Genomic DNA, 25,768 nt, shown 5'->3' with positions numbered 1-25,768 from the left:
ATGTCATGGTGTTGCTGTGGTTAAGATTCAACACCATGTGGTTAAAACTCACAAAATTACACTTTATATTGCAAGAGCTTCAGGCAAACTCTTCAATGTATGTAGTCTAATTCTTACTTAGTTCTACACAAATGTTAATAATTTAGCAATGCTGTCCACGATTTTGGGGAAATTATAAAATAAATAAAAATCAGACTGCAGGGCCATGGACCTGGCTGATCAGTGGTTGTTTAGTGGATGATGTGTTAGATAGCATACTGGTTAATAAGGGTGACATGGAAAGATGTTTCTGACATCACCCTGTTAGATTATGTTGTGCAGAAATATTTTCTTTTTTATTCCTCTTTTGTTTTTGTTTTTCTGATTTGGTTTGGAAATACAAGGGTTGTCGTCTCTTTTTGTTTGAAGAGAAAGCTGAAGGCTTTGTGTTACAGGCAGTGAGACTCATGGAGTAAATGTTCCTGTCTCCCATCAGGTCTCTTCATATTTAATAGCCTTGGGGAAGCTGACCGGTTCTGGGTCAATCCAAGCGAGAAACCCTGGGGGGCGAAAGATGGGACAGTGGCCTGGGATTGAACCTCACACACCCGCCATCACCCCCACCTCTGACAGCCAGAGCACTGCCAACGTGCCGGCAGATCTACCGTGAGTAATGCTTATAACTTCATCACGTCTGGATGTCTTGTGGGGACAGACAGCATGGGGCTGACACAGCTGCAGACCTCACTGTGACCCGGAGTGCCACCAGGAGATAACGTCTAATGACATCAACATGTCAAGGTGGATCAATAGACCTGATAAAATCTCTTTGCAGTAGAAGAGGAGGTTAGAGACTAAACAGTGAGGGTTATCTGGGCATAAAAGGTAGGAGGTGTTTGCAGCAATTATCACTTTGTCTCTCTTCTGCCAGCTGCATTGGTGGAGTGTGATTTATTCAGAGCCTGTTCAGTGCAGTGAAGATATGACCTGTTTTTTTTGTTTTACTTTGTTTTACTTTGCTACCTCAGAGTTTTTAACAGTCTACAAGTTTTCTACCTCTTTCTCTATGATACTCTAAATGCTTCACTCTTGGAGAAAACAAATCCTGGTATTGTTCATGCTTTGAAGTTAGGCTGTCCTTTTTCCTTCCTGGTTTTATGGACTGAGGAGCTGAGGTCCTGTCTTGATAACACACTTTCACAGTGAGAACTTGCCTGCTTACAGAATCCAGATCTGTCTATCTCTTGGAGAAATATAGGTCCAGTCCAACATACCCTGCTCAGTAATGTGAATGCATCTGAAAGGTGATTGCTGCAAATCCGGACAGTCCTTTACCATTAAGAGCATGAGTAAGTTAAAGGTTGTCATTCACCGTAACTACCTTAACTAGATGTGTTACAGAGTTGCAGGTAAATGGATTGAGGGGAATAAAAGCAGGGCTGTCTGAAGCAGGCATGCTACAATGTCATCACTTAATCATACATCATCATTGTCATTTATGAGTTCCCCTCACTTTATGAAACAACCTTGTATTACACTTTTCCTTTACGAATAAGGATAAACTGGAAATGCAATCCAATTAAGTATTAAATATTCAAAGATGTGTTTACAAAGGACTAAACTGTAATGATCTGGGAAATCCTGTTGTTTGGTTGCTTTTTTCCCCAGTTTGTTTTAAATACTTAGATCTAGAGATTACTGTACTCACACAGACCTAGAGGTACTTTGGCAAATCCTAATACAACGTTATTTCAAGTATTTAATTTTAGATACTGTTCTGTGCACCTTTCACATAGTTGGATGGAAAAAGAAACAAACAAGAAAAAAAAATGGGAATGATCTTAGGCATGCAGATGTCTGAAAGTTGTCAAATACACCTTCAGTCTGTTAGTTTGTGTGCACTTGGAGGAATTTGATGTGGTGTTATATTGTTCATCAGTTAATAACGCTACATTAGTACACTACACTCCACAACACACTCCATTGCCTTTCTCCAGCTAATAAGAAAGTCATGTGTCAAGTGCTGTGTTCCTTTCTCATAGCTAGGAAAGTCAAGGCTAGTACCAAACAACCCAATTATGAGAAAACAAGTCTCTTACTTTGTAAGCACAACTTTTCTTCCTTGTCAATGTGTTGTCAGATGTCCTAAAGGCAGCCTTATTTATGCCAAAAGGGATCTTGACAGCAAACTGTTATTAACACAGAAAAATGCTTAGAAACTGTCTTGAAGTTTTTTTTAAATGCATACTATTTTTGCATTGTGTGTTTTTTTTGTTTTGCTTTTTCTTGCTTTTTGTTTTTAATGAATCCAGCACACGATCCATGATCAGATATTTAGGATTTTAGTGATTATGCATTTTGAATTAATTGCTAATGGGATATTTCTTGATATGTCTTTATATGTGTATGACATTATGTGTGCTAGCATTATTTGGAAGATTCATTAAATACCTTTTTTTCCTCCCCATACCAAATATGCTCAAGGTTGTATTCTAGAAACTTTCTTTAATTTACATTTTTGTCTGACATCTGCAGGTTTCCCGGTATGTTCTCTCATTTAAATTGACATTATTAGAGCAAGTTCACCAGCACCAAAAGCTGCCATACACCTCCAACCTTTAATGTCACCTCCTCCTCCTCCTCTGTATTTCATGTTTGACTACAGACACTTTTCTTTAAACTATTATGATTTCCTTTTTCAACACTGTCATCTTCCCATCTGAGAAAAGCAAAAAAAACAAAAAAAAAAACATTTTGACATGCCAAATCACAACAATTATTTGGCTTAACTTGTTTTGTTCTTTAGCAAAATATGAGTTTCTTTCTGAAGCATAGATTTTTTTTCACCGTACATCCAGCAAATCCTGCTTGTGTGGATGCCTATTTATTAGTGAGTTGATCCCAGTGGGTTGATTTTTGAAGAGTCAGTCTGCTGAATGATTGGCTAGTTTGTTCATGCACCCTGCAACTCCTTGTATAATTCTGTCCCTTCTGTTTAATTAATTTCTTAATGTTTTTGCTGACACCTTAGCACCATGTTCTTTAGCTAGCTGTTCTTGTGATATCCAAAGCACTGCCCAAGTAATCATTTGCAAACATTTGGAAGGACTCCTAAATATAATACTTAATAGAAGTTTATACTTTGCTTGTTCTATGCCAAATGCAGGTTCAGTGTTGAAAAATAAAAAGTAAATGAATAAATAATGTACTAATTAAATGACTATTGTGGATGTTGCATGCATTTAGAGAGACACAGAGAATTGAGTTCAGGAGTGTTGAAATGCAAAATGCTGCTTCTTTTCCTTGTGGTTAATCCCTCTTGGCTTTCTCTTGTCAGAGCAATTAACAATGCTGTGCACCTTGGCCTCCAAGGTCCCACCACCCATCCAGTCAAGCCAGCCATTCCCAGAGGTCTGCACAAAGTTAACATGGCAGGTAAGAGCTTCTTTTAATCCTAACATAAAGTTTAAATAAAGTAAACCTTTTTTTGCTTCCTATGTGGGGTCTCTGTAAAATCCTGCTGCACCCTGATTCTCCCATCATAGGAGACCTCAACTCTGGCCCCAACTCAGGCAGCACTCTCTCACCTTGATTCTGGGTTCTCGGTTACAAAAATAATAAACTAAAAGTTTTATTTTCTTAATTGTTTTTAGTTTCATAAACTAGGATGTTTTAAGCTTGATATTTTGCAGTCTAGCAGGTTAAATATTCTCACGTGGTGTCTTTGTTCAACAGAGCAGGTCAGCTGGAGAGAGTTTGTCTGAAATTAATGTTTATATTTGTCTGTTTTGCACAGATTCTACCATGTAAGTTTTCTGGTCAAACAACAAAAACACGCAAATGGAAGCAAATGCAAATAATTAATCCAAACCAAATTCAAAGACACAACATACAAATAAGGAAAAATCATACACTGTGGTGTAATTGGTGTTCATGTTCAAACATGAACAGTATTAATATTCTATGGCCTGCTCTGATAAGGTGTTAAGGTGTTAGATAGACAGCACTTATTGCCTACAGTTCAGAGCAGGAAAGGTACAGGACAACGGAACTGCAAGCAGTGGTGGTGGAAAAATAAGTCAAATAAATTAGTTCATGCCATTTAAAATGAGGACCACTGGGAAAAGCGTTACATAAAATCTATGCATCTCTCTGGGTTAGGTAATGTATAATTTTACTTAGTGATGTGAGGATGATATCATGTTAGCTGGTACTAACAATCATTAACAACTAGTGTGTTTTACATCTTGTCTGGAAAAGACTATCTTTGTGATTGCATTTCCTGTTGTTCTTGTCCCACCACCAGTATGTTATGAATGAAGATCTTTTTATTTATCCTTTACATTTTGTTCTATTTAAAAGTATCAGATACAATTACACGAATAAAAGTGAGAGACACCTTAAACCTAATGCCATTAAAAGTCTTTCTTTTGCTGTTTTTGAAAGTGTAAATGTGGCCAATAACGTAGCTTCATTATGTTGGTTTCCTAATGCACTGAGCATTCTCCTTGAACGTGTTTTGCTAACACATCCACCCTCTAAAAAAGCTTTCCAGGCAGATACACAGTTTAAGAATATTAAATACACCAATTAGAATTCCGGTCTGAAAGTGATTGACTGCATGTATATGTTCTGGCAATTAATCCAGAAGCACTTTCTGTGAACCCTGAGAAGTGTCGACATTCATATTCTTGTTTCCCATGATCACAAAGTACTGTGTTCATAGGGGACAGCCAAGGCAGAAAACTTCCAGGAGACTCAAGGCTGGGTTTTGTTTTCCTCTACGTGCTCTTTATACTGATGCATTCGTCATTAATTTTTTATGCAGCACCCAAGTGCTTTCTCTCTCTCTGCCCCCAATCTGCTTCTGCTCACATATGCAGCAGTGGCCACTTGTACACATTTCAAGACAAACAAATAACTGATAAAAAAAAAAAAAAAGTTTTCCCTTGTAGATGCTAATTCTGATCAGTATTCCTAGTTTTTTGACACTCACGACTGCTAGTGCTGCTCTGTACATTTCCTGTGAGGTCCTGGGATGCTGTCACGCTCGCAGAGTTCTCAGCTGATGTAGAATTGTAAAGTGGTTGAAAGTAATACAAGACACAGGGGAACAGAGAAGGTGTGAGGGCAGCTAGGGTTACAGGATCACCTTGGGAAGTTCATTGTAAGTGTCAGCAGAGGTGGGGGGCTTTTCATATGCACTGATGCACTGGATAAATGCAGAACAAAAGTCATTTAACAAAAAATACCTGCCTTTTTTTTCCTCTCTCTCCTTTATTATGTGGCATTTGCAGTGGTGCACCAAGCAATTTTGATTGTTAGTTTTATTAGTTAATTCTTTCCAGCATTGCAGTTTATGTCATGATGTGTTCAGGGTGTTTGCCTGCTTTAAGATCGAACAGAGCAGAGCTGCTTATCCAGAGCAGTGGCCTAAAAGGGCAGTGCCATTGGCAGCAGTGTCAACACAGCAAGTAGAAAACTGTACAGGATGAGACAAGGCAATAACTGTTTGGGGTGTAGCCTGTCTTCTTGGGCTTAGTGTGTTGATGGTACTCCCTCACTCCTACCCCTGCAGATCATTTTATAAAAGTTTCCACCCAAAATTGGTTTTCCTGAAATGTGTTCATAATAATAACAAAAATGGCTGTGTCATTGTTTACATCATTTTTTCCCTTCTGTTGTACATAGTACGCTGATGAGGCTATGTATATAAAGCACTGCTTTGTCTGCTCAGCTCCTTTAGGTGAAAATCAAGGAGAGGGAGGGCCTGATGCATAAAGTTCACTATATTTTAATTTTTTTCTGCATTATTGTAAAGCACAGAACTGCAGCCTTCTTCGCCTAACAGAGCTGGTTTGCATTTCAGGTCTGTTCATATTTTAACAGTCATTCATTTATTTGTTCATTCATTACTTATATACCTAAGCCTGACTATATTTGTAAAGCTCCTGATTTTAATGAACAGGAAATGTACTGAAAGCAGGTTATGGTGGCGAGAAATTCCGTGCTATCCTTAGAAGCAGAATGCTTATCAGTTCCTTTTACTTTTTGATTTCTGTTCCTCTTCCAAAGACTAAACTTCACATCACCAGAATAGTATGACTGTCTGTCTGTCTGTCTGTCTATAAAAATAAACACACACACAATTACTTTTTTCTCATTGTGGAATGTCTGGTTTCTACAGACAGGTGAATTTACCCTTTTCGTGCTTGCAAATGCTGAGCGTGCAATTACCCCTATAATGGAAGTGTTGTGTCCAAATTGCAGCCATTAAAGTGATTTAACTGTGCTTGTATTAGGGCTGGCATTTGCGAGGATTTGTACACATGAAGAGTTAGGAGGCAGCATTTAATCATTATTGTTAAAAACCTGTTATAACAGAACTGCTGCGCAGAACACCAAAACCACCCCACTTGCAGGCACTTTCAACAGGGAGAACCATTTTAGTGTTCTTTAGTACAAGCCAATTAATGGCATAATCAAATTGTTGTTTATGTATTCTTTGGTTTTCTCTGGGAGGTTTTTTTTATTTCCCAAAAAATGTTGTGCAGTCCCAAATTCATATTTTTAACACCCACCGTGTGTTGTTGATTTATTTATTTATTAATTTGATTTATTTGTGTACAAAAAGTAGCTAAGCAATCAATACATAAATAAAACCCTGGAGAGTATTTATTTATTTATTTTACTTTTGTGGTGCCTCATGTGGTGTGGAGTTGACCCATGTGGATCTGCAGAACTCAGATGAAATGCAGATATGGTCACGGTCATGATTCATACTGCTATACTGCGATTTGGACCACAGATCACCTGATTCTGCACGTTCTCATATCCACCACACTGCCTTCTGTATCCACAGCTAAGTCGTGAGACAGGGTTATTGGTGACTGAACTGCAGAAAGGAATAGCATAGAGTAGTAGTAGAAAAAGAGGGGGGGAAAAATGAGTCCCAAAACAAATCACTTGTTCCTGTACTGCATCAGGAGGTGGCTGCTTGGGGTGGAATCTGCGGTGTAAAGCATTCCAGAGGATTTCTGGCTGTCCTCCACTCCTTGCTGCCACGCGCGCTTCAAAAATCTGTTTCTACAGATGTTACCCTGAATACAGATGAAGCGTTTTAGACCCTCTTTCTCTTGTTTAGTTTAGTTTTGTAAATTCTGATTGTATTTTAAGGTGCCGCTTTTTAAGTCTGTGTAAGCAGAACGTTGCGGCCATTCTTTTATGTGCCATGAAACCGCCCCCCCTTTTTTCCCCTCCCTCTTAAGATTCCATACAACAACATGCTGGGCTTTATCTCTGCAAGCCAAAGCTCGGTACAGCCAGACGTCCTGTTGAGAAGCAGTAAACCATTTATTAGCAGATTTGCAGTTGTATATTATACTGGCAAGCACAGGAGCACTCAAGCTTGGCCTAAAACTTTGTGAAGTTCAGCCATACATGAAAAGGGCAGCCTTGCTCTTAATATATTCCTGATTTAATATTGTATAAAAAAGTAAAAAAAGATAAAAAAGAAAATGTAAATAAAACCCTTTCGGAGTCTTTTGTGTCCGGGTGTTGTAGTTTGCTGATTAAACATCACGTGGCACATTCGTAATGCCCAGTGGAGCTTTTGAACCCTCGGTCTGTGAAAAATCCTGTTGTAACCATTGTGCTAGGGCTATGTAGCATAACTTCATGACTGGAACAATACAGGGAAAGGGGAAGCGCTTTTTCCAGTTTCTGTGTTAACTTTGGGGCTGTAATGTAAATGGAAATTTCAACAGTCTTCCACATCAAAAAAACAGAAAGAAAAAAGTCAATCACTTCGTGTTTTTTTTTTTTTTTTTCTTGATTCTTCCTGTTACCGCAGTGTCGTAGAAGGGGCGCGATTTTATTTTGTTTTTTTGGTCTTAGCTGGTTGCTGTTTTGACAGAGAGCAGAGCAGGGCACACCCTAATTTTGGATTTTTTATTTTTCTTTTAAAAGGAGAGACAATCCTGCACAGAGCCTGCAAATACAATCAAGTAGAAAAACTGAAAAGTATCCTCTCTCTGCCTGGGATGGACATCAATGTTAAAGGTATGTTTTTGCATATTCTTTCAAGTATTTTATGTATTTATTGTTGACCTTGAGTAATTGATGAGTACTTAATTGAAAAGCAAGCATGCTGATGTAAACTTATTAAATGCTGAGGCAGTTTTTGTGGAGAAGATCATGCATTATTCTTCTCCACTGTTGGTATTGCAGCACAATCATGCCCTGGATATTTACATAGAATCATTTGATTTAGCCATTTCACCGATGCATTTATTTTTATTATTATTATTGTTATCTTAATAGTTTATTAGTTTCCGTATACTGTAATTAAGCCTGAAGAAATCAATGGAATTCAAGCTGTGATGCAGAGAGGAAAGCGAGAAAAGGGAGGCAAAAACAATACCAGTGCGAATTTCTGCCCTTCTACCATAATGAAAACATATTTTCTGCATGGGGAGGCCTCCGGTTGTCTCCTGCATTTTTAAATGCATCTTGTTCGTGGTCCTTCTTCTCAATAGCAACTTTACTTTATAAAGCTGGAATAATAAATGCCTATATTATGCATCTCATTTATCTAAGTCATAAGTTGGTTTAGACATCCCCCAGACTGGCTATATTTCTATTATAAAACATTTCAAAGTAACATGCTCTGGGAATCTACTCACAGAGACCATATCAAAATATTGGGGTGTTCTGCAACTGTTCAAAGTCCTTAGGTGGTGTGGGTGGGAAAAATCCTTTGCAACAATAATTGTAATTTACCCAGTAATTTGTACGGAATTAATCGCATACAGTTATTTCAGTGACCCTCTTGTATGTTTCTGTGTGCATTCAGACCATGCAGGCTGGACTCCTTTGCACGAAGCCTGTAACCATGGCAACACTGCCTGTGTGCGTACCATCCTGCAGCTGTGCCCAGCTGTGGACCTGCTCAGCCAGGTGGGTGGGGTCAGCCCCCTACAGGATGCCCTGTGCAATGGGCATACAGACATTGCCCAGCTACTCCTCGCACACAGCGGTGAGTACATGACCTCAGCGATGCCAGCCCCACACACACAAACACCACACATGGCAGAACATGAATTTTACATCTACACCTCTCTCTCTATTTATATATATATATATATATATATATATATATATATATATGTGTGTTTATGTGCATATATATAGATATAGATATGTTTATATACATGCATAAAAATAAACATGCACTTTCATGCTGTCATATATACATGCAAATAGATACATACTTGGATACATATTATTAATTCAACATACATACATACATATATGCATATAATTGTATTTCACGGAATATCTCAAAGCAGGAGTTTTACACTTTCGTTTTTTAAGACAACTTAGTTAAACAAGGATAAGCAGTGGAAGGAATTAGGTGTCATCATGGAGATTGGGAAAGGTTTACCTTTTGCAGGCAAGATAGGTGCATTTGATCATGTTTAGTGGGAGTGAGAGATAAAACACAGAGGGGAAAAAAAAATCTGAGGGTACTTCAAGACAGAGATTACTCTGGACTTCTTCCACTATAAAGCAGCTTTGTGATTCAGATTTGCATTCTTCTGTGCAAGCAGATGTCCATCTTCCTTTTTTTTCTTTACCTCTGTTGTTTTGCTCCCTTGCTGTTTATGTGTGTTTCCTAAAGATGCCTGTCTACATTTATAATCCTTTTGCACATTAGCTGTCTGTTAATGTCTTCTTTAGAAGATTAAAAGAGTCAGATCCTGCCACTAGAAATACATTTGTGTTTTTGGTATGTGAGAAATGTCAAAACATAATATTTTGCACTGCTTATTTTTATATATTATATTATTTCTTGCTTTGTGTTTGTTCACAAAATAAGATCACCATTTCAGAGCTTTGAAGGAAATGTAATGTATGTCAAAACAAAGAAAATATCACTTATCATGAAGCCTTTTACTTTTGAGCTGAAAACTGTGAGGAACAGCTCTGGAATAGTCTTATTTGACTTCGTTCTGCCTAATTATAGTTAATTTGATTCAGTTTCCCATTAACACATGTATATATTCTGTCCTAAAAAAAATAAATTAGGTTGGGATTGTTTAGCCCAGATGATGAATCTGTTAACTTCATTCCATAGGGTTTAGGTTCTCCTTGAGAGATGGGGAGATTAAGCAGGTCAGCAGAGATACTGTTTATAAAATTAGAAACTTGCTTTGCTGAAACTAGATTGCAGCCATGTGTCTGCCAACAAAATGTCAGTGTTGTCTATTAAAACAATTTAAACAAAAAAGGAAGAAATTCTGTTTTTAAATTAACTGTCATCTTGGGTTTCCCCATTGACACTGTTATGCTATACTGGCCTTTCATGAGGAGCAATCATACCATCCCTTCGAGTCCTTGCCTGGTCCTGGCAGGGGACCCATGTGAAGCAGGAAATTGGCATGAGCCTTTCCTGTGAATTTAAGAGGTGAAATGAAAAGCCCTCTTCCCTCTTTCATTGCTAAAGCAAACCGTACCAAAATTGGAAACTGGTAAGTTCCAGGCCAAGACCCTCACATGTGATTTCCTCAATCCGTGATATACATTGCAGCTCTGACGTGAATCTATGAATCTATCATTCATTTAATTAAAAGATTAATATATAAAAGATATGTTTGCCAAGCACGCTAGTCTTGGCTTGAATGTAAAGCATCCTGTTTAAAATTTTCCTTGATTAAATAAAGTAGCTATTAATGTTGTTCAGGCCTACGTGCCATGAAAACAGTGTATTTTTGTGAATCCAAATCTGGAATTTAGCTTTCAGGTATTGTGAACTGCTTAATGTTGTGACCTGTTTAAAGCAACCGGAATGTCCCAGTTCCAGTTTCACCCTTTTAAACCCTAACCTGTATATTATAAATTAAAAAGGAAAGACACATTTTTATAGTCATGTTTTGAACTGAAACAGATCAGTCGTAGTCTTACTTTATGTAAGGTTGATCACTGCAATCAATAAATGGTCATATATTAATTAATGTGCTCAAAAAGAATGAAATGCATGTACATCATCAAAGCATTGCTTTGCTCCATTTGGGTTATTGGATTTTGTAAATCCAAAATATAACCGTGACAGTGAAAACCAGTCACTCAACACTATTAAATGCAAAATATATGTGTTTATATATTAATTAATTGTTTAAAAAAGTGTGTCTGTTCATCTGAGAGTTTGATTTTTTGTATATTAGAGTGGGAGGCAGTTATTGGTGAAAAGCAACATTGGTAATACAACCAGGCTCTTCAGGGTCATTTGAAGATTTGTCATGTTTATGATTTTTGCTGTTCACCCAAATTCAAACTTTCAATACAAATGCACAGAAAACTGATTCACTGAAGAGAGAATCCTAATAAGTCCTAATAAGACCTCTGCCTCGCCAAGCAACATGCTTAAGAAAGTGAGCTTCCAAAATGTATGTAGCTTTGCCAAATGATGATGATGATTAATATTATTATTATTATTATTAATAATAATAATAATAATAATAATAATAATATCCTTGAGCACAGTCACACTTAGTTGCTAAAGAGGCATGTTTCAGAGGGGGAAGAAAAGATCCTTCAAACTGTCAGGATTTGCTCTGCAGTCTAATCTTTTCTAGAGAGAGCTGAACAGTGTCACTTGTTCTGATGTTGGTAATAAGAGCTCAGTTTGAATGCCCTATATATCTTGCATACAGCAAATCCCCCGTTTAATTTGGCTTGGTAAAATCTTACAGCAGGTTTTTTTTTTATGAGTTTGGGTACTTCACTTCTAGAATGTTTTTTTCTTTCTTTGTAGTTAATTAATAAGTGCCTTTTTTGTGTGTGGCTGCCTCAAGATTTAATCACTTGCAAAATGTTTAATTGAGCCTAGATTTACTGAACATTTAATGTCTTAACAGTTTATTTGTGTTAAGCAAACTCTGCTTTCATCAAGTTTTCATTTCCCTTTTATTGTGTGTGGCCTTTTTAAAACAAATCCCTTGAGTTCTGGTGAATTAATATTTACAGAACGTAATGGCAGTATGAATTTGAACAGTGCAAAAGCTTACCATCGGAACAGATATCAGACTGCAGTGAATTTGATAGTCTTGAAATGAGTAGTAGGTGTATGTTGTAAAGTAGAAGGCAGTGCGTTTCTATCTCGCTGACATTCAGATAGTTTTTCAACACTAGGGATTTCTCTATTTTCAGATTTAATGTTCATACTTTGTCATGCCCTTATGTTCTATAAAGCTTTTTAGGATAAGGCCTAATTTCAAAACCACCCCCATTGTCATTCCTGTGTGTTTTATTTTATATAAATTAGAACATTACCCCAAATGGGAAATCTGTCTTTCTTTAAATTATTGTTTATAGGCATATTCTAAACCGCAGTTTTGGTTTATCTGGTGAAGGCAGAATTTTACTGCATAGAAAATATTTATTCAAAATACCTTATTTTGTTCATATAAAACATCTGAAAGCTGTTTAATGACACTGTAGCTGGGGTATATTTTATATGTCTATGCAGTCGCTTGAGGATCAGTGTTCAAATGGTGAATATTCCTTTTATTTTTTATTTAAATATGACATTGCAGAGATTAAAATCAAAGTAAATTAAGGTATCAATCAACTGTTCATAGTAATCTTACAAGTAACATGAAATGTGTGCCATTTACCTCTGCTGGCTGCTTACAGGGTTTATGTGTAAAGATTTGTGTGTAAATTTAGATTGTAATGTATTCTTAAAATTGGTAATTCAACTTGGTTAGTTTAGTTTTTGTTTATATTTATATTTTTTCCCCTCCCAAAGTGAAACCAAAACCTGTGTAAAGGGAGTAGATTCACAACCTCTGCATAAGCACCCATTCTTTTTATATGACCTTTCAGAAGAAGGGGTGAGGGGGTGGGGGGTGTGTGGGTATAAATTATAGTCGCTAATAAAAAAATTCATTGTTGTACACACATGAAAGGGGATGGACGGGGCTCCCTGTGTTTCTAAAGGGCTGTTCTGCTCTGGGATACATCAGAGCACTGAGAGTGGCTAAGATTGATGGTTTTGATTTTCCAGCTTGCAGTACATGCTGATGCAGCACTCTTTGCACTTTGTATTTCCCTTTATGCAGTGAAACATCTAAGGTGTGTATTTAGATAGGTGCACATCGAGTAGAGAGTTATTATTATTATTATTATTATTATTATTATTATTATTATTACTATTATTATTATTGTTGTTGTTGTATTTTACTTTATTTATTTTTCTTTCCAATAGTTTAGAGCATTGTTTCACATTCATGAACTTGCCCTGGGCTGCAAAATACCTTAGTGAGCCTCTGATTATTAATATTTTTTCCCTCTCCCTTGATATTCTGTCTGGCTGCCAGGGTAAAGTCTGTTGTTTTTGTTCCACAGTGTTCTCTGGCTGAGAAGAGAGGAGGATGATTTAAATGTGTATCCCCCATCTCCCCCCCCTTCCCCCTGTTTAAAAGTTATCATGTGTAGAACAGCAGCCCCCCAGTTATGTTTTTGTAGTAAGAGAGATACAGTGTGCTAAGAAAAATATTGAATTTGAATGTGTTGATCGGTTTCTACCCAATTCAAAGTTTTTAATATGTAAGGATTTCATATTTCAAATTGCTAATCTGACTTTGCGGCTTCAGCTATGTACTGGATATTCCAGTTCTCTGTCCCCTGATGCTTTAATGGCTGTACAGTAGTGCTCATTTCTTAATAGAATTGTGTATATCTAAGTTAAAAAAACATTAATGAAGGAAAGTGTGACCTATAACCTTTGTCATTAGTGCAGAATGTTTACTTCTGTACAGAGTTGTTTCTGAATTTCTAGTAGACAGTCACATCTTATTTCAAAATTCCCCTTTAATTCATGTTTTTACATTCAGGCAGAAATATGAAAACTGCACCTTTGAACTATGTGAAATAGAAATTGTCTAACTCTCGGACTGTACAGAGGGTGGATCTAGTTAACTGTGCGAGATATTTCCTGTCCTCGTCCAAGAAAACACCTACAATCTAGAATTCCCTTTTAGAAAGTTATGTTCACGTACCAAGTATTCAGAAAATAGTGTTCATGCGAACTGATATTGCACTACTTAAAAAAAACAAAAAACTTTAATATCAGTGTAAATGAAATGTAAGGTGAATGGCTCTATGTACTCTTTTGGTATTAAGTTTATAGACGCTGTAATTAATTTTGATTCTTGACAAATGAGTAGTCATAACATTGCTGTGTGAAAAAAGAAACATATTTTGCAAAAGATCAATTCCTGTTATGTAGACTCTTTAATTTGCATTTCTAGAAGTTTTCATTATTATTAGTGACATTTACCCTTCTAGTAATCTAGAAGATCCTCAAAGGCCACAGTCTAGTAGGCTCTGTTTTTCTCTTTGAATCATTAGACCTGGAAAAATAGAAAGTGTATTAGACTAATTAAGTGGATGAACAGTCCAGGTAACTAGCAAACTATCTGCATTCTGTGTGATATTCTCTCAATATAATGAAAGCTCTTCAAGGTTAAAGAGAAAAAGTTAATGGGTTTGAGGTTAGTTTTGATTTGTAATAAACAAGATTTATATATATATATATATATATATATATATATATATATATATATATATATATTATACACTCACCTAAAGGATTATTAGGAACACCATTAGGAACACCAAACACTAATACTGTGTTTGACCCCCTTTCGCCTTCAGAACTGCCTTAATTCTACGTGGCATTGATTCAACAAGGTGCTGAAAGCATTCTTTAGAAATGTTGGCCCATATTGATAGGATAGCATCTTGCAGTTGATGGAGATTTGTGGGATGCACATCCAGGGCACGAAGCTCCCGTTCCACCACATACCAAAGATGCTCTATTGGGTTGAGATCTGGTGACTGTGGGGGCCAGTTTAGTACAGTGAACTCATTGTCATGTTCAAGAAACCAATTTGAAATGATTCGACCTTTGTGACATGGTGCATTATCCTGCTGGAAGTAGCCATCAGAGGATGGGTACATGGTGGTCATAAAGGGATGGACATGGTCAGAAACAATGCTCAGGTAGGCCGTGGCATTTAAACGATGCCCAATTGGCACTAAGGGGCCTAAAGTGTGCCAAGAAAACATCCCCCACACCATTACACCACCACCACCAGCCTGCACAGTGGTAACAAGGCATGATGGATCCATGTTCTCATTCTGTTTACGCCAGATTCTGACTCTACCATCTGAATGTCTCAACAGAAATCGAGACTCATCAGACCAGGCAACATTTTTCCAGTCTTCACCTGTCCAATTTTGGTGAGCTTGTGCAAATTGTAGCCTCTTTTTCCTATTTGTAGTGGAGATGAGTGGTACCCGGTGGGGTCTTCTGCTGTTGTAGCCCATCCGCCTCAAGGTTGTACGTGTTGTGGCTTCACAAATGCTTTGCTGCATACCTCGGTTGTAACGAGTGGTTATTTCAGTCAAAGTTGCTCTTCTATCAGCTTGAATCAGTCGGCCCATTCTCCTCTGACCTCTAGCATCAACAAGGCATTTTCGCCCACAGGACTGCCGCATACTGGATGTTTTTCCCTTTTCACACCATTCTTTGTAAACCCTAGAAATGGTTGTGCGTGAAAATCCCAGTAACTGAGCAGATTGTGAAATACTCAGACCGGCCCGTCTGGCACCAACAACCATGCCACGCTCCAAATTGCTTAAATCACCTTTCTTTCCCATTCAGACATTCAGTTTGGAGTTCAGGAGATTGTCTTGACCAGGACCACACCCCTAAATGCATTGAAGCAACTGCCATGTGATTGGTTGGTTAGATAATTGCATTAATGAGAAATTGAACAGGTGTTCCTAATAATCCTTTAGGTGAGTGTATATATATGAATGATATATTAATAAAATATTTAAATTGCTAATGATGCAAAGTCATAATGACTTATTGGTTGGTTTGAGAAGAGAGAGGTTATCTACCAGTGCGTCAGTTTTCCCATCTCTTAATGTAATTTCACACACAAGCTAAATGTCTGTTAACTTGATGAACTTTCCTTCAGTGTGGATGTAGTTGTGTATTCAGGCCTAACCTTGTTTGTGCACAGAGCTTATTTAAAAGTTTTTTTTTGTTTGTTTTGTTCATAGAATAATTACATAACTGAAAAATCCAAGCTTTTGTTGTTTTTCTTTACTCAGCTGTTGTGAGCTTTGGGATGTTGTCTGCTTTTTCCAGAACGACTTTCTTTAAGCTGTTTTTATGGGCCACAGTGTCATAAACATTACTCTGAGACTTGACACCCAGTGTTGGGATTGTGTATTATGTTTTAAGAATACAAGACTTAATTATTTGCATGTGTGTGTGTGTGCTGTCATGTGTATGGGGAGTTCCAGAGGACACATGGCAAACATCTCCGAGTGTGCTCTGGTGCTGGTCCAGGGCAGCTCTATTGTGACTTATGATCTTACATTAATGGCCCTTGTTGTTTTTCAATTCTTTCAGTTAACAAATTCACTCTAACTTTCACATTATATCTCAGTTTGCAATGATGTGTGTATCTGTAAGCCAGTAAGTGGTTTGCTGTTGAAAGTGTGAGGCAATTCCATACAGCTCTTAAATTATCTTCATTCAAAGCATTAATGGGGACTCCAGTGAGTACAAGATGTTATATCTCAGTGGGCTGGCCTGTTAAAATATTTTAAATGTATCTCTCATCTTTTTTTTTTTTTTTTTATGCATTTACTATTTCACTTGCACTTGAACAGTATCAGAGCATGTCTCCAATGGCTTTGGTAGCAGACAGAAGGAAGAAAAGATGAGCAGTTAGCTCTGCCTGTTTTTTTTTTGTTTTTTTGTCTCATTTTGTGGTTATTTATTTATTTTCCCTCTCCGCTGTATTTATAGTCTTCTCCTGCCCTCTAAAGGCAGTGTGCAGCTGCTCTTCCTGCATGTTGGAGGCAGAAATTCCAATGCGAGTTTCCAGCACTCTATAATTACCAAGGCTCACATTTAATCCCCCAGGTGTTTTATTTATCTACAGCGCAGTATATCTGACACATCACGCCAATACCTGGACTTACTTCAATCGGTCTCAGTGATGTGAGAGCCAATATCATATCAAGCCCAGGTTCTCAAAGGGAAATGGTAAAGCACTGACAGATGTGTATTTTATGGGCTATTGTGAAGAATAGGCAGTGGCTGATTCTATTGTCCTGAGGGAGGAGGTCTACCAGTACTTGCATTCATCAAGGTCTGCTGGCAACTGTACAGGCTGCACATTGCCTCGCCTCTGCCTTTGTCACATTCCAGGTTTCGGCCTGTCAAGCAGTTTGACACCGCTGCGGTAGGGAACTGCATCAGCTGCGCGGCACGGAGTCATTCAGACTTGATGGGTTTGATTTGGGCCGCAGCCTCTTTTGCATGGGGGGGTGGGGACGGGGGCGACTTTGCCCATCACTTTCCTGTACAGAATTTAAGCTTGAATTCCTGTATTTGAATAACAATCCCCTGTAGTTAGTACACATCAAGGCACATCTATTTTTTCTGTCACAATTCTGCAGTTCCTTGCTTGTTGTCTTTATTTGTATTATTTCAAATTGTTTTTTTGGTAATTTTATTTTGATTAAATGAAAAAAGACCTGAATATTATTATATTTTTTATCTGTTCGTCCAAGCCATTATCTTACACACATTTAGAACAATTTTGATAAGATCCTCATTGTTCAAAAGATTAATTCCATTTAATAAATCCTACGTGGGCTGGTGTGTATTGAAAATACGGAAACAAAAGAAGACATATCATGTGATTCTAGTTATAATGCTTGTTGCCACCTGGTGGTGATGAATTTGTGCTCTTTTCTTTTAGCTCCCATTTACTGATTGAGCAAAAAAAAAAAGGCAAACTATAATTTTATCTTGACTGGACTTTCTATACTGTATAGAACTGTTTCATGCAGGGCATAGTTACCATTTGTATTGATTAATGCTAATAGATTAGCAGTTTTGTAATAGAATAAAATCTATCATTAACATAAGCACCAAATGCAGAAAGAAAAGCTTATTTCTTTTGATCGGACTTTTTGGAAATAAAGCAGTCTTATGTCTTATGGTGATCCTTTACTTTTTTTTTTTAAAGGATGCTTGTGTTTAAGTGGTGTGCTACAAGCTGTCAGTGTGCGACAAATAGTTTGGATGGTCAGTTGTCCATATCAGAAGACTCCTTTTTACAGTGTTTTCAAACATAGCCTCATTCTTTTGTTTGATTACGATCTGTTGTAGATTGAATTGCAGATTTTTTAAGTTTAATAAAATAATATATTTCATAAATTTGGCACATATTATATCATTTCTACTATATCTTCTTTAACTTTCTCTTCCATGTGTGCTTTTTAAGACTGTGGAGAGGCATATTTAATTTTGAGTCTAATTCTTTGGGTAACACTAACACTGAAAACTATCAAATGTACAGTTCTGCATCAAAGGAGGCTATTGTGAGTGTTGTCTGTGTCTGGAAAGCTCAACACAGATGTGACCTCATAACTCTTATCCCCAAGGTGTGAGTAGGGAAGGTGAGAGTGCAGTGTCCCCTTTGGGTGACCTTCTATACCCTGTATTCTCTTCAGGTTGGCAGGTCAGTTGTTGCACACAAGCGCATTGTGATTGAAACATGTGGAATGTCTGTGAAATAGCATATGATTGTATTTTTTTTTATTAATATATTTTTTCTTCTAGATCGGGCTTACCTTGTTTTGTTAGTTTTGTTGTTCACCATTTATGGCATGTGTATAAAAACAACTAACTAACAGTCAAATAAACAGTTGAAAGCACATTGCCAGTTTCACTGCACACTCCAGATTTCCAGCTGTGGCAGCCCCAGCCTCAGCTTGCATGAGATTTGTGTGGGCACTTGGTCCCTGGATTAGTAGTTTTACCTGTCTTAATGAAGTGAAAGTCCACAGTTTGTTTGTTTTCTCTTGGTGGCTTAACACTCAGGTTCAGTGCAGGTTTGTATTCAGTCCAGGAATATTCAGGCAGCAAAACAGAACCACTATGTCACCATGTCACCCTGATTGATTCATTGAGCGATTGATTGCTTTTTATTATGTTTGCAGTCCTGTTAAACCTTATCCATGGTGTAGTCTCAAGGTTTAGTCTGTCTTTTTATAGTTTAACCAAGGTCAACACATTTATAAATGCATGTATCATTCTTATAAATACATTCAATATGTTATATACTGTTATCTGTATTCAGGGCTCTAGAAAAAATAGTTTAATTTCCCCATCTTCCTTATGCTTGATAGGGGAAAACTCTAATATTTGTACTATTTATTTGTTAACAGTTGTGTTGCATGTAGCTAAGTATATGTTTGTTTTATTACAGTGCTCCAGGATCAATCCTTACCCGAGAGACTGTACTGTACTTAGGAAGTTCTAACCTTTTTACATTCTTTCCCTATAAACTTTTAATGCCATAGAATATATGATCTTAATTAAACCTGACATGCAAAGTGCTTTTCTCCAGGTACAATATATTTTCTTTTTATTCCTTTTGTTGGAGGATTGTAAAGTGGAATTGATATTGTAGAGCCTGAACTGTAGACATCTGCTGCAGATCAGAAGCCGAGTCAATCTAAAGACTGCTGAATATTAGTCCTCCAAGGCGTGCTAACTCACAACTCTGCATGATTTACCCTACCATCATGCTGTTAGGATAGCTCCCATTTAAGTAGCTTTTTGGATTACATTGTTCCTAGTTATAATCACTTAGCCCTTATTCTTTTTATTTTACCCAGCGCTGCTTAATGTACAGCTGGTGTTGAGCAGTGAGACCGCTGTCTATCCACTGCATCAGACGGTCACATCATGAAAACTGATTAAGGCGAACATCCTCATTTACAAATACACCCTGGGGGCAGAAGGATTGCATACGTCTGACGATTAGTCAAAACATATGCAAACAATTAGTACAAGAAGCAGGACTTTGAAAACTTTAGTTCACTCTCTCTCAATATATATGTGTGTGTGTGTATATGTATATGCTTATATGTATATAAATATGTGTTTGTATGTATGTATACACAGTGAATATGCAAAACATTTTGGAACATCTGCTCTTTCCATGAAATAGACTGACAAGGTGAATCTAGATGAAAGCTATGATCCCTTATTGATATAATCTGTTCAGTCCTCTTTAATCAGTGTAGGGGAGGAAACAACTTAAAGAAGGCTTAAGTCTTGACACAATTGTGACATGGATTGTGTATTTGTGCCATTCAGAGGGTAATGGGTAAGACAAAAGATTTAAGTGCTATTATACAGGGTGTGGTAGTAGGTGCCAGGCACGCCAGTTTGAGTGTCAAGAACTGCAATGCTGTTCAGTTTTTCACGTCCAACAGTCCACCACCCAAAAGGCATTCAGCCAATGGCAGGCCAGTTGTCAAAAACGGCTCATTGATGAAAGAGGCCAAGGGAGACTGACAGGAATTGTGCAGAGCAACCAATGAGCTGCAGTTAGTCAACTGACAGTTCAGTACAACATTGGTGCCAACTTGTCATACCTTGACATGAATGCATTATGTCAGCCAACAGCCTTAATAGAGTTCCATTTCTTTCAGCAAAACACAAGACACTATGGTTGCAGTGGGCTAAGGAATGTAAACACTAGACACTGGAGGACTGGAAAAACATTGCTTGGTCTAATGAATCCCGGTTCCTGTTATCCATTTGTTAATGGATGTTTTCAGCAGGATAATGCCCCATGCCACAAGGCTAGGATTGTCCAGGAATGGTTCCATGGACATGACAGTGAATTTAGCCTACTGCAATGGCCTGCCCAGTCACCAGATCTTAATCCAATTGAGCATCTGTAGGATCAGATGGGATGAGCTATTCATAGTAGAGATCCACTACCAGCCAACTGTGGGAAGCATTGTAGTCCACATGGGCCAGCGTCCCTGTGGAACACTTTCAACATCTTGTAGAGTTTATGCCCCGTCGAATTGAGGCTGTTCTGAGGGCAAAAGTGGGTGCAACTCAAACTAGGAAGGTATTTAATTCTTCCACGAGCAAGTTGAATCAACTGATGGAGGTGGAAAGCGCTGTCTCAAGCATTATTCCAGAATATGCGAGTGAAGATGTGATTAAATTCTATTAAGTAACAATTAGCATTGACCTTGCCTTGTAAGGGAGTAAGTGCACCCAAACCATGCCTGGAAAATGTGGCCCACGATATTACAGTACCACCACAACTTCCCTGTTTGAACCAAGCACTCAGGGCTGTTGAGTTTAGGTTGGTGCCACCTAGGGTCTGTTTGTGGAAAACTTGGTGAAGGATGATTCATCTGACTATATAACATTTCTCCACTGCTTGGTAGTCCATTGACGGGCCTCTTTGTACCACTGCACTCACAAATGTACATTGCCAGGTGTGGTAAGTGGAAACTGGTTGCTCATTCCCCAGGCTGAAATTTGCAGTCAAATGATCTGTAGTTACTCACCTGTTTTGCCTTGCACAATTAATGCACAAATATCACCATCCTGTAGTATGCGTTTCCACCCACTGTTGCCCTTTGCTGATGATATCTTTCCCTTGGAGTTACATGCCAACATCACCTTAGACACCGTTTCTTGTAAAACATCAGCAAGTTCTATTGCCAACCAATCACCCGTCTTTCAAAGTTGCTGAAGTCTCCTCTTACAGCTATGCTATCCATATTTATAGGCAACCAGGCCTGTCCAGCATTTTTATCTGCTTAATAAACGCACGAGCCACACCTGTGCGGAAGCTCTTGCTTTTAATATACTTGCTGTCCTTTATTTATCCATATATAAATGAACATTATATATATATACATTATGGTTGCTTTTGCAGGATCGGTGCTGCTGCAGCAGAAGGACAGCGCTGGGAAGAGCCCCCTGGACTACCTGGACTCCCCGGCGCTGAGAGAGGAGCTGCTCGCCGCTGTCTGCAAGGGGGACTCCTCCAGCCGGGGCATGCTGGGCTCTGAGGGGGTGGATGAGGTCACCATGGAGGTATGCGGCTGCTTGCTGAACTGCATCCTGCTGAACTACCTCACAGTGCACAACCTCCCCACACAGGCTTCTCTCTCTGCCAGCCCGGCCTTGCTCTCCCAGCTGATTAATTCCTTGCATACCCACGGTGCGCAGATGGTGACCTATGGCTGGAGGGACCCACAGCTGGCCCGGCATGCCCAGGACATTGAGACTTTGTTGAGGATGAAAGAGCTCCAGGGCCATGTTCCTCCAAACCTCAAGTCCTCCTCAGGCAAATGGGTGGGGATTCTGATGCTGCTTCTGGAAGCATTAGTCTCTGAGGGCCAAGAGCTGCTGAAAAGTAGCAGCCTCTCCTGAGCTGAACTGGGCATGGCCCCAATACACACAAACACTACAGACACTTTTCTGGGATCTGTATATATGTTCATGTAAAGATCTCCATTCACATGACAGCCTCATTTGTGCATGTTTGAATTTTGAATATTGTTATGGCCCGCCACCCTTTGGGGATATATTTTGTTAATGCACTTTTTTTTGTGGTAGAATTTTGAGTCCACATTGTGGAAAGCAATACTGTTTAATAATGCACCTGTTCTTGTGCATTTGTGAATGTATTTCAGTCGCAGAAAAGAAAAGATATAAAACAAATCAAGGTATTCCAGTTAAAACCCAACCTACTAGATGCACCTTTGTGAATTTGCAAACAAATTAACGTAAAGAGAATCATTTGATATGTATTTCTGGAACCTGTATTATTTTTTGTATCAAGAAATCGTTTTAAGATGCTACATTTATGTGGATAAAAAACACAGTTCCACCTTGGGATCCTCACATATTCCAGAAAAGGGATTTAGGCTTGATTCTGAGAAAAATTGAAAATGCAATGTAGGAATTTGCTTAAAAATGATTTGTCAGCTTTTCCCAGGTGCTGAGTATTCATCATCTAAGAGCAAAGACAGGACTGCAGTGGGGCCGGAAATACAAACTGTAGGACAAGACCATGTTCCTTCTTGTCTTAGCAGTCACACAATGAAATCGGGCTGTATGTATGGAGAGAATCATTCACTTATAAAAGAGGAAAAACAGCAGGAAATAATAAGGGAATGTAAAACCTGGCAAGGTTTTCAGATAACTTTGCTTAGATTCACCTTGATGCATCTGAGTATTAATGGGGTGGTCATCCATTTTACTCTTAATTGTCTGAGCCGACAACATCACTGTGTGAGGCCCCCTGTCTGAGCTCCCCCTTCTCTGAGACTGAGATTGAGTGCTCTCATCTGGCTGCCATGTGGGGTTAATCACAAGCCCTCCTTTATCAGCCGTTTGGGGAGGGGATCCAGGGCTGGGGGGGCTGCTGAGGCAACATTGAGGAATGGTCTGTTTCCTGATAGGTCTTTTCAACTTTACACTTTCAAAAAACTAAAAAAGAAAGTGAATGAAACTAAAAGGAAAGGAGGCTGTGGAACATTAGGAATTGATTGCATTTCTCAAGGATGGTCTGTCGTGTCTGAGCATGAAAGGGCTGGGAATGTAGGAGCTTAGTGCTCGACACAGTCCCCTCCTCCTCTGCTCTCTCTAAACTGGTGAGAGTTGCCCGAATGCATTGTCAAAAAATCTGTTCAATGTAAAAATTAAAAACAAAACAAAGCAAGGAGCTGTTTAGACACTCACTTACTCATCTAGATGCTAGATTGTGATCAATTCGTCTACATATGGGCATTCTCATCACCATTATGTTTGTGCTAAAAAGGTGATGCTCATGTTAAGACCATCTGTGAAATGTGGAGGTGGATATTTGCTTTGGGGTTGTTTTAAATTTAGATTCTGCCAGGAGGAGTGACCATAAATTCTGACTGAGAAATTCCAGAACCTTATAAAAGGTAGGAGAGCATCTTAATGATATCAAAGTCAAAGGAGAGAAATAAGTGAATGGATCTGATAGAACACATGAAAATGACAGTGAAAGTGTTAAAATGGCAAAGGGCTGGACACATTCCACAAGGGGAAACATCTTGTAGAGGCCTTCATGAACATTGTGGACCAAAGTTATTCAGCTGTGTGAAAAGAAAAATAATACACACAGGTGTATATGTGCAATCTTTTTTTTTTCTTTCTTTTTACCTAATATATACAGCTCTGTAAAAAATTGAGACCACTGCAAAATGATCAGTTTCTCTGGTTTAACTATTTATAGGTATGAACATTTTTGTTTTATTCTATAAACTACTGAAAACATTTCTCACAAATTCCAAATACAAATATGAATGGAATGGAATGGCTGCCATACATGTAGAGATGCTGATTTGCAGTGGTCTCTTAATTTTTTCTGTATGTCTGTATGTCCAAGTTGACTGTTTCTGATTCATCAGTCATTGGTCATTGGTCAGGCAGGAGAGAGCAGCATCTTCCTATTTTCATTCCAGCAGAAATTAACTATATTGGTCAAATTATTTGCTTAACTGGGACAGGTTAACCCAGGGGCAAACTCTGGGCTTCAGGATTGTCATTCCACCTGAGCTCTTAACAACATAATTCAATTTATTATTGGCTTAACTGGAGCAATTTAACAAGGTTTCACAGTTCTTAAAGTACCAACGATTCGAGACCTATGAAAACCTGCCAGTTCACAGCCCTACAAGAGCCAGATTTCTTTACTAAAACCTCTCTCTCCCCATCTAATTTGTCCCTCAGACTGGGGCCGATATTGTTTTTACATTTGTAATGCAGACGTGTGTCACTGCCTTTGCTGAAAGGACCATGAGTTCAGTATCAAAAAATATTTACCACACTCACATTTGTCACATTTTGCTGGTGCAATGCTATCTACTTTTGCCAAGCTTCCCTCTGCAATATAGTGCATTCTCAGGATGGGCTAGTGGTACATGTGGTTAGCACTGGAGCTACAGCCAGTTTGCACAGTGGGTGAACCAATAACAAAACCTTTAAGTGAACGACACACTCGTTATACAATTACTGTGAATGTCATGCAATATGTTTTATTTATTTTTAAATGTATTTGCCAGCACACAATAATTTGAGATAAAAAATATTTAATCTTTGAAAAGTTTTCATTTTTTAAAATGTTCTTTTAAATGGATTTACATATTCATAACAGCAACCCACCCACCTCCCCCCTCCAAACCATCCTTTCAAACTTTCTTCAAAACTAACTTGTAAGCAATGTAAGGATAGCGATGTCACAGACAATACTGAGAATTCAGAAGCTATCACTGACTAGATGGCATGCCTTCCAAAGCTAGCTTGAATTGATATTTTTAGTGAAAACAAATACATCTGTACAGTATAACAAACGGGCAACTTTGCTTTACGATGATGCAAACAAAAACTTATAATATATACGCAAAAAAGAGAAAAATAAAAAATATACTAACAGAATGATTGAAAGTGCATACATTATGGATGAGATACATTCTACTTCATAGAATCTCATGATCCATCAACAGTTTTTCTAGTTTGATTTTTGATTTTGCAAGGAAAATCCTCACTTTTGGTGTTGGCCAAAAGATCTTGTGACTCTAGCATGTTGTTTTAGAGCATAATAGTCTCATTTTTGTTTTGTTTTATGCAAGGTCAACATTTAGTATAAATAGTAATATATAAATGTCCCTTTTTGTAGAATACATTATTTAAAGAGAATACATATGGATGTTCTTTTAATTTATTTTGTTTGGTTTGTTTATCAACACATTGAATTGTACAGTTTTCTCATACTGTTTTAAAGACACACTCTTTAAAAGTTCCACTAATACTATTGGTTACATA

At 38.1% G+C, this 25,768-nt stretch overlaps 1 protein-coding gene across 5 annotated transcripts in view; it reads left to right on the top strand.

Annotated features, from left to right (window-relative positions):
• The window catches only part of slf1 (SMC5/6 complex localization factor 1), a 66,149-nt gene extending 40,779 nt beyond the window's left edge, over positions 1-25,370 (top strand). For all 5 annotated transcript variants that reach the window (XM_066711842.1, XM_066711840.1, XM_066711838.1 and 2 more), the window contains 5 exons: positions 476-645; positions 3,317-3,414; positions 7,948-8,040; positions 8,834-9,016; positions 21,843-25,370. In XM_066711842.1, coding sequence (XP_066567939.1) covers positions 476-645; positions 3,317-3,414; positions 7,948-8,040; positions 8,834-9,016; positions 21,843-22,342 — 1,044 coding nt within the window. In that variant the 3' untranslated portion in view covers positions 22,343-25,370. The remainder of the gene's footprint in view (positions 1-475; positions 646-3,316; positions 3,415-7,947; positions 8,041-8,833; positions 9,017-21,842) is intronic.
• Positions 25,371-25,768: the final 398 nt, after the last annotated feature.

Source organism: Amia ocellicauda, chromosome 8, assembly GCF_036373705.1.
Source record: "Amia ocellicauda isolate fAmiCal2 chromosome 8, fAmiCal2.hap1, whole genome shotgun sequence".
Classification (NCBI taxonomy): Eukaryota; Metazoa; Chordata; class Actinopteri; order Amiiformes; family Amiidae; genus Amia; species Amia ocellicauda.
This window is presented reverse-complemented; position numbering and strand designations above follow the sequence as displayed.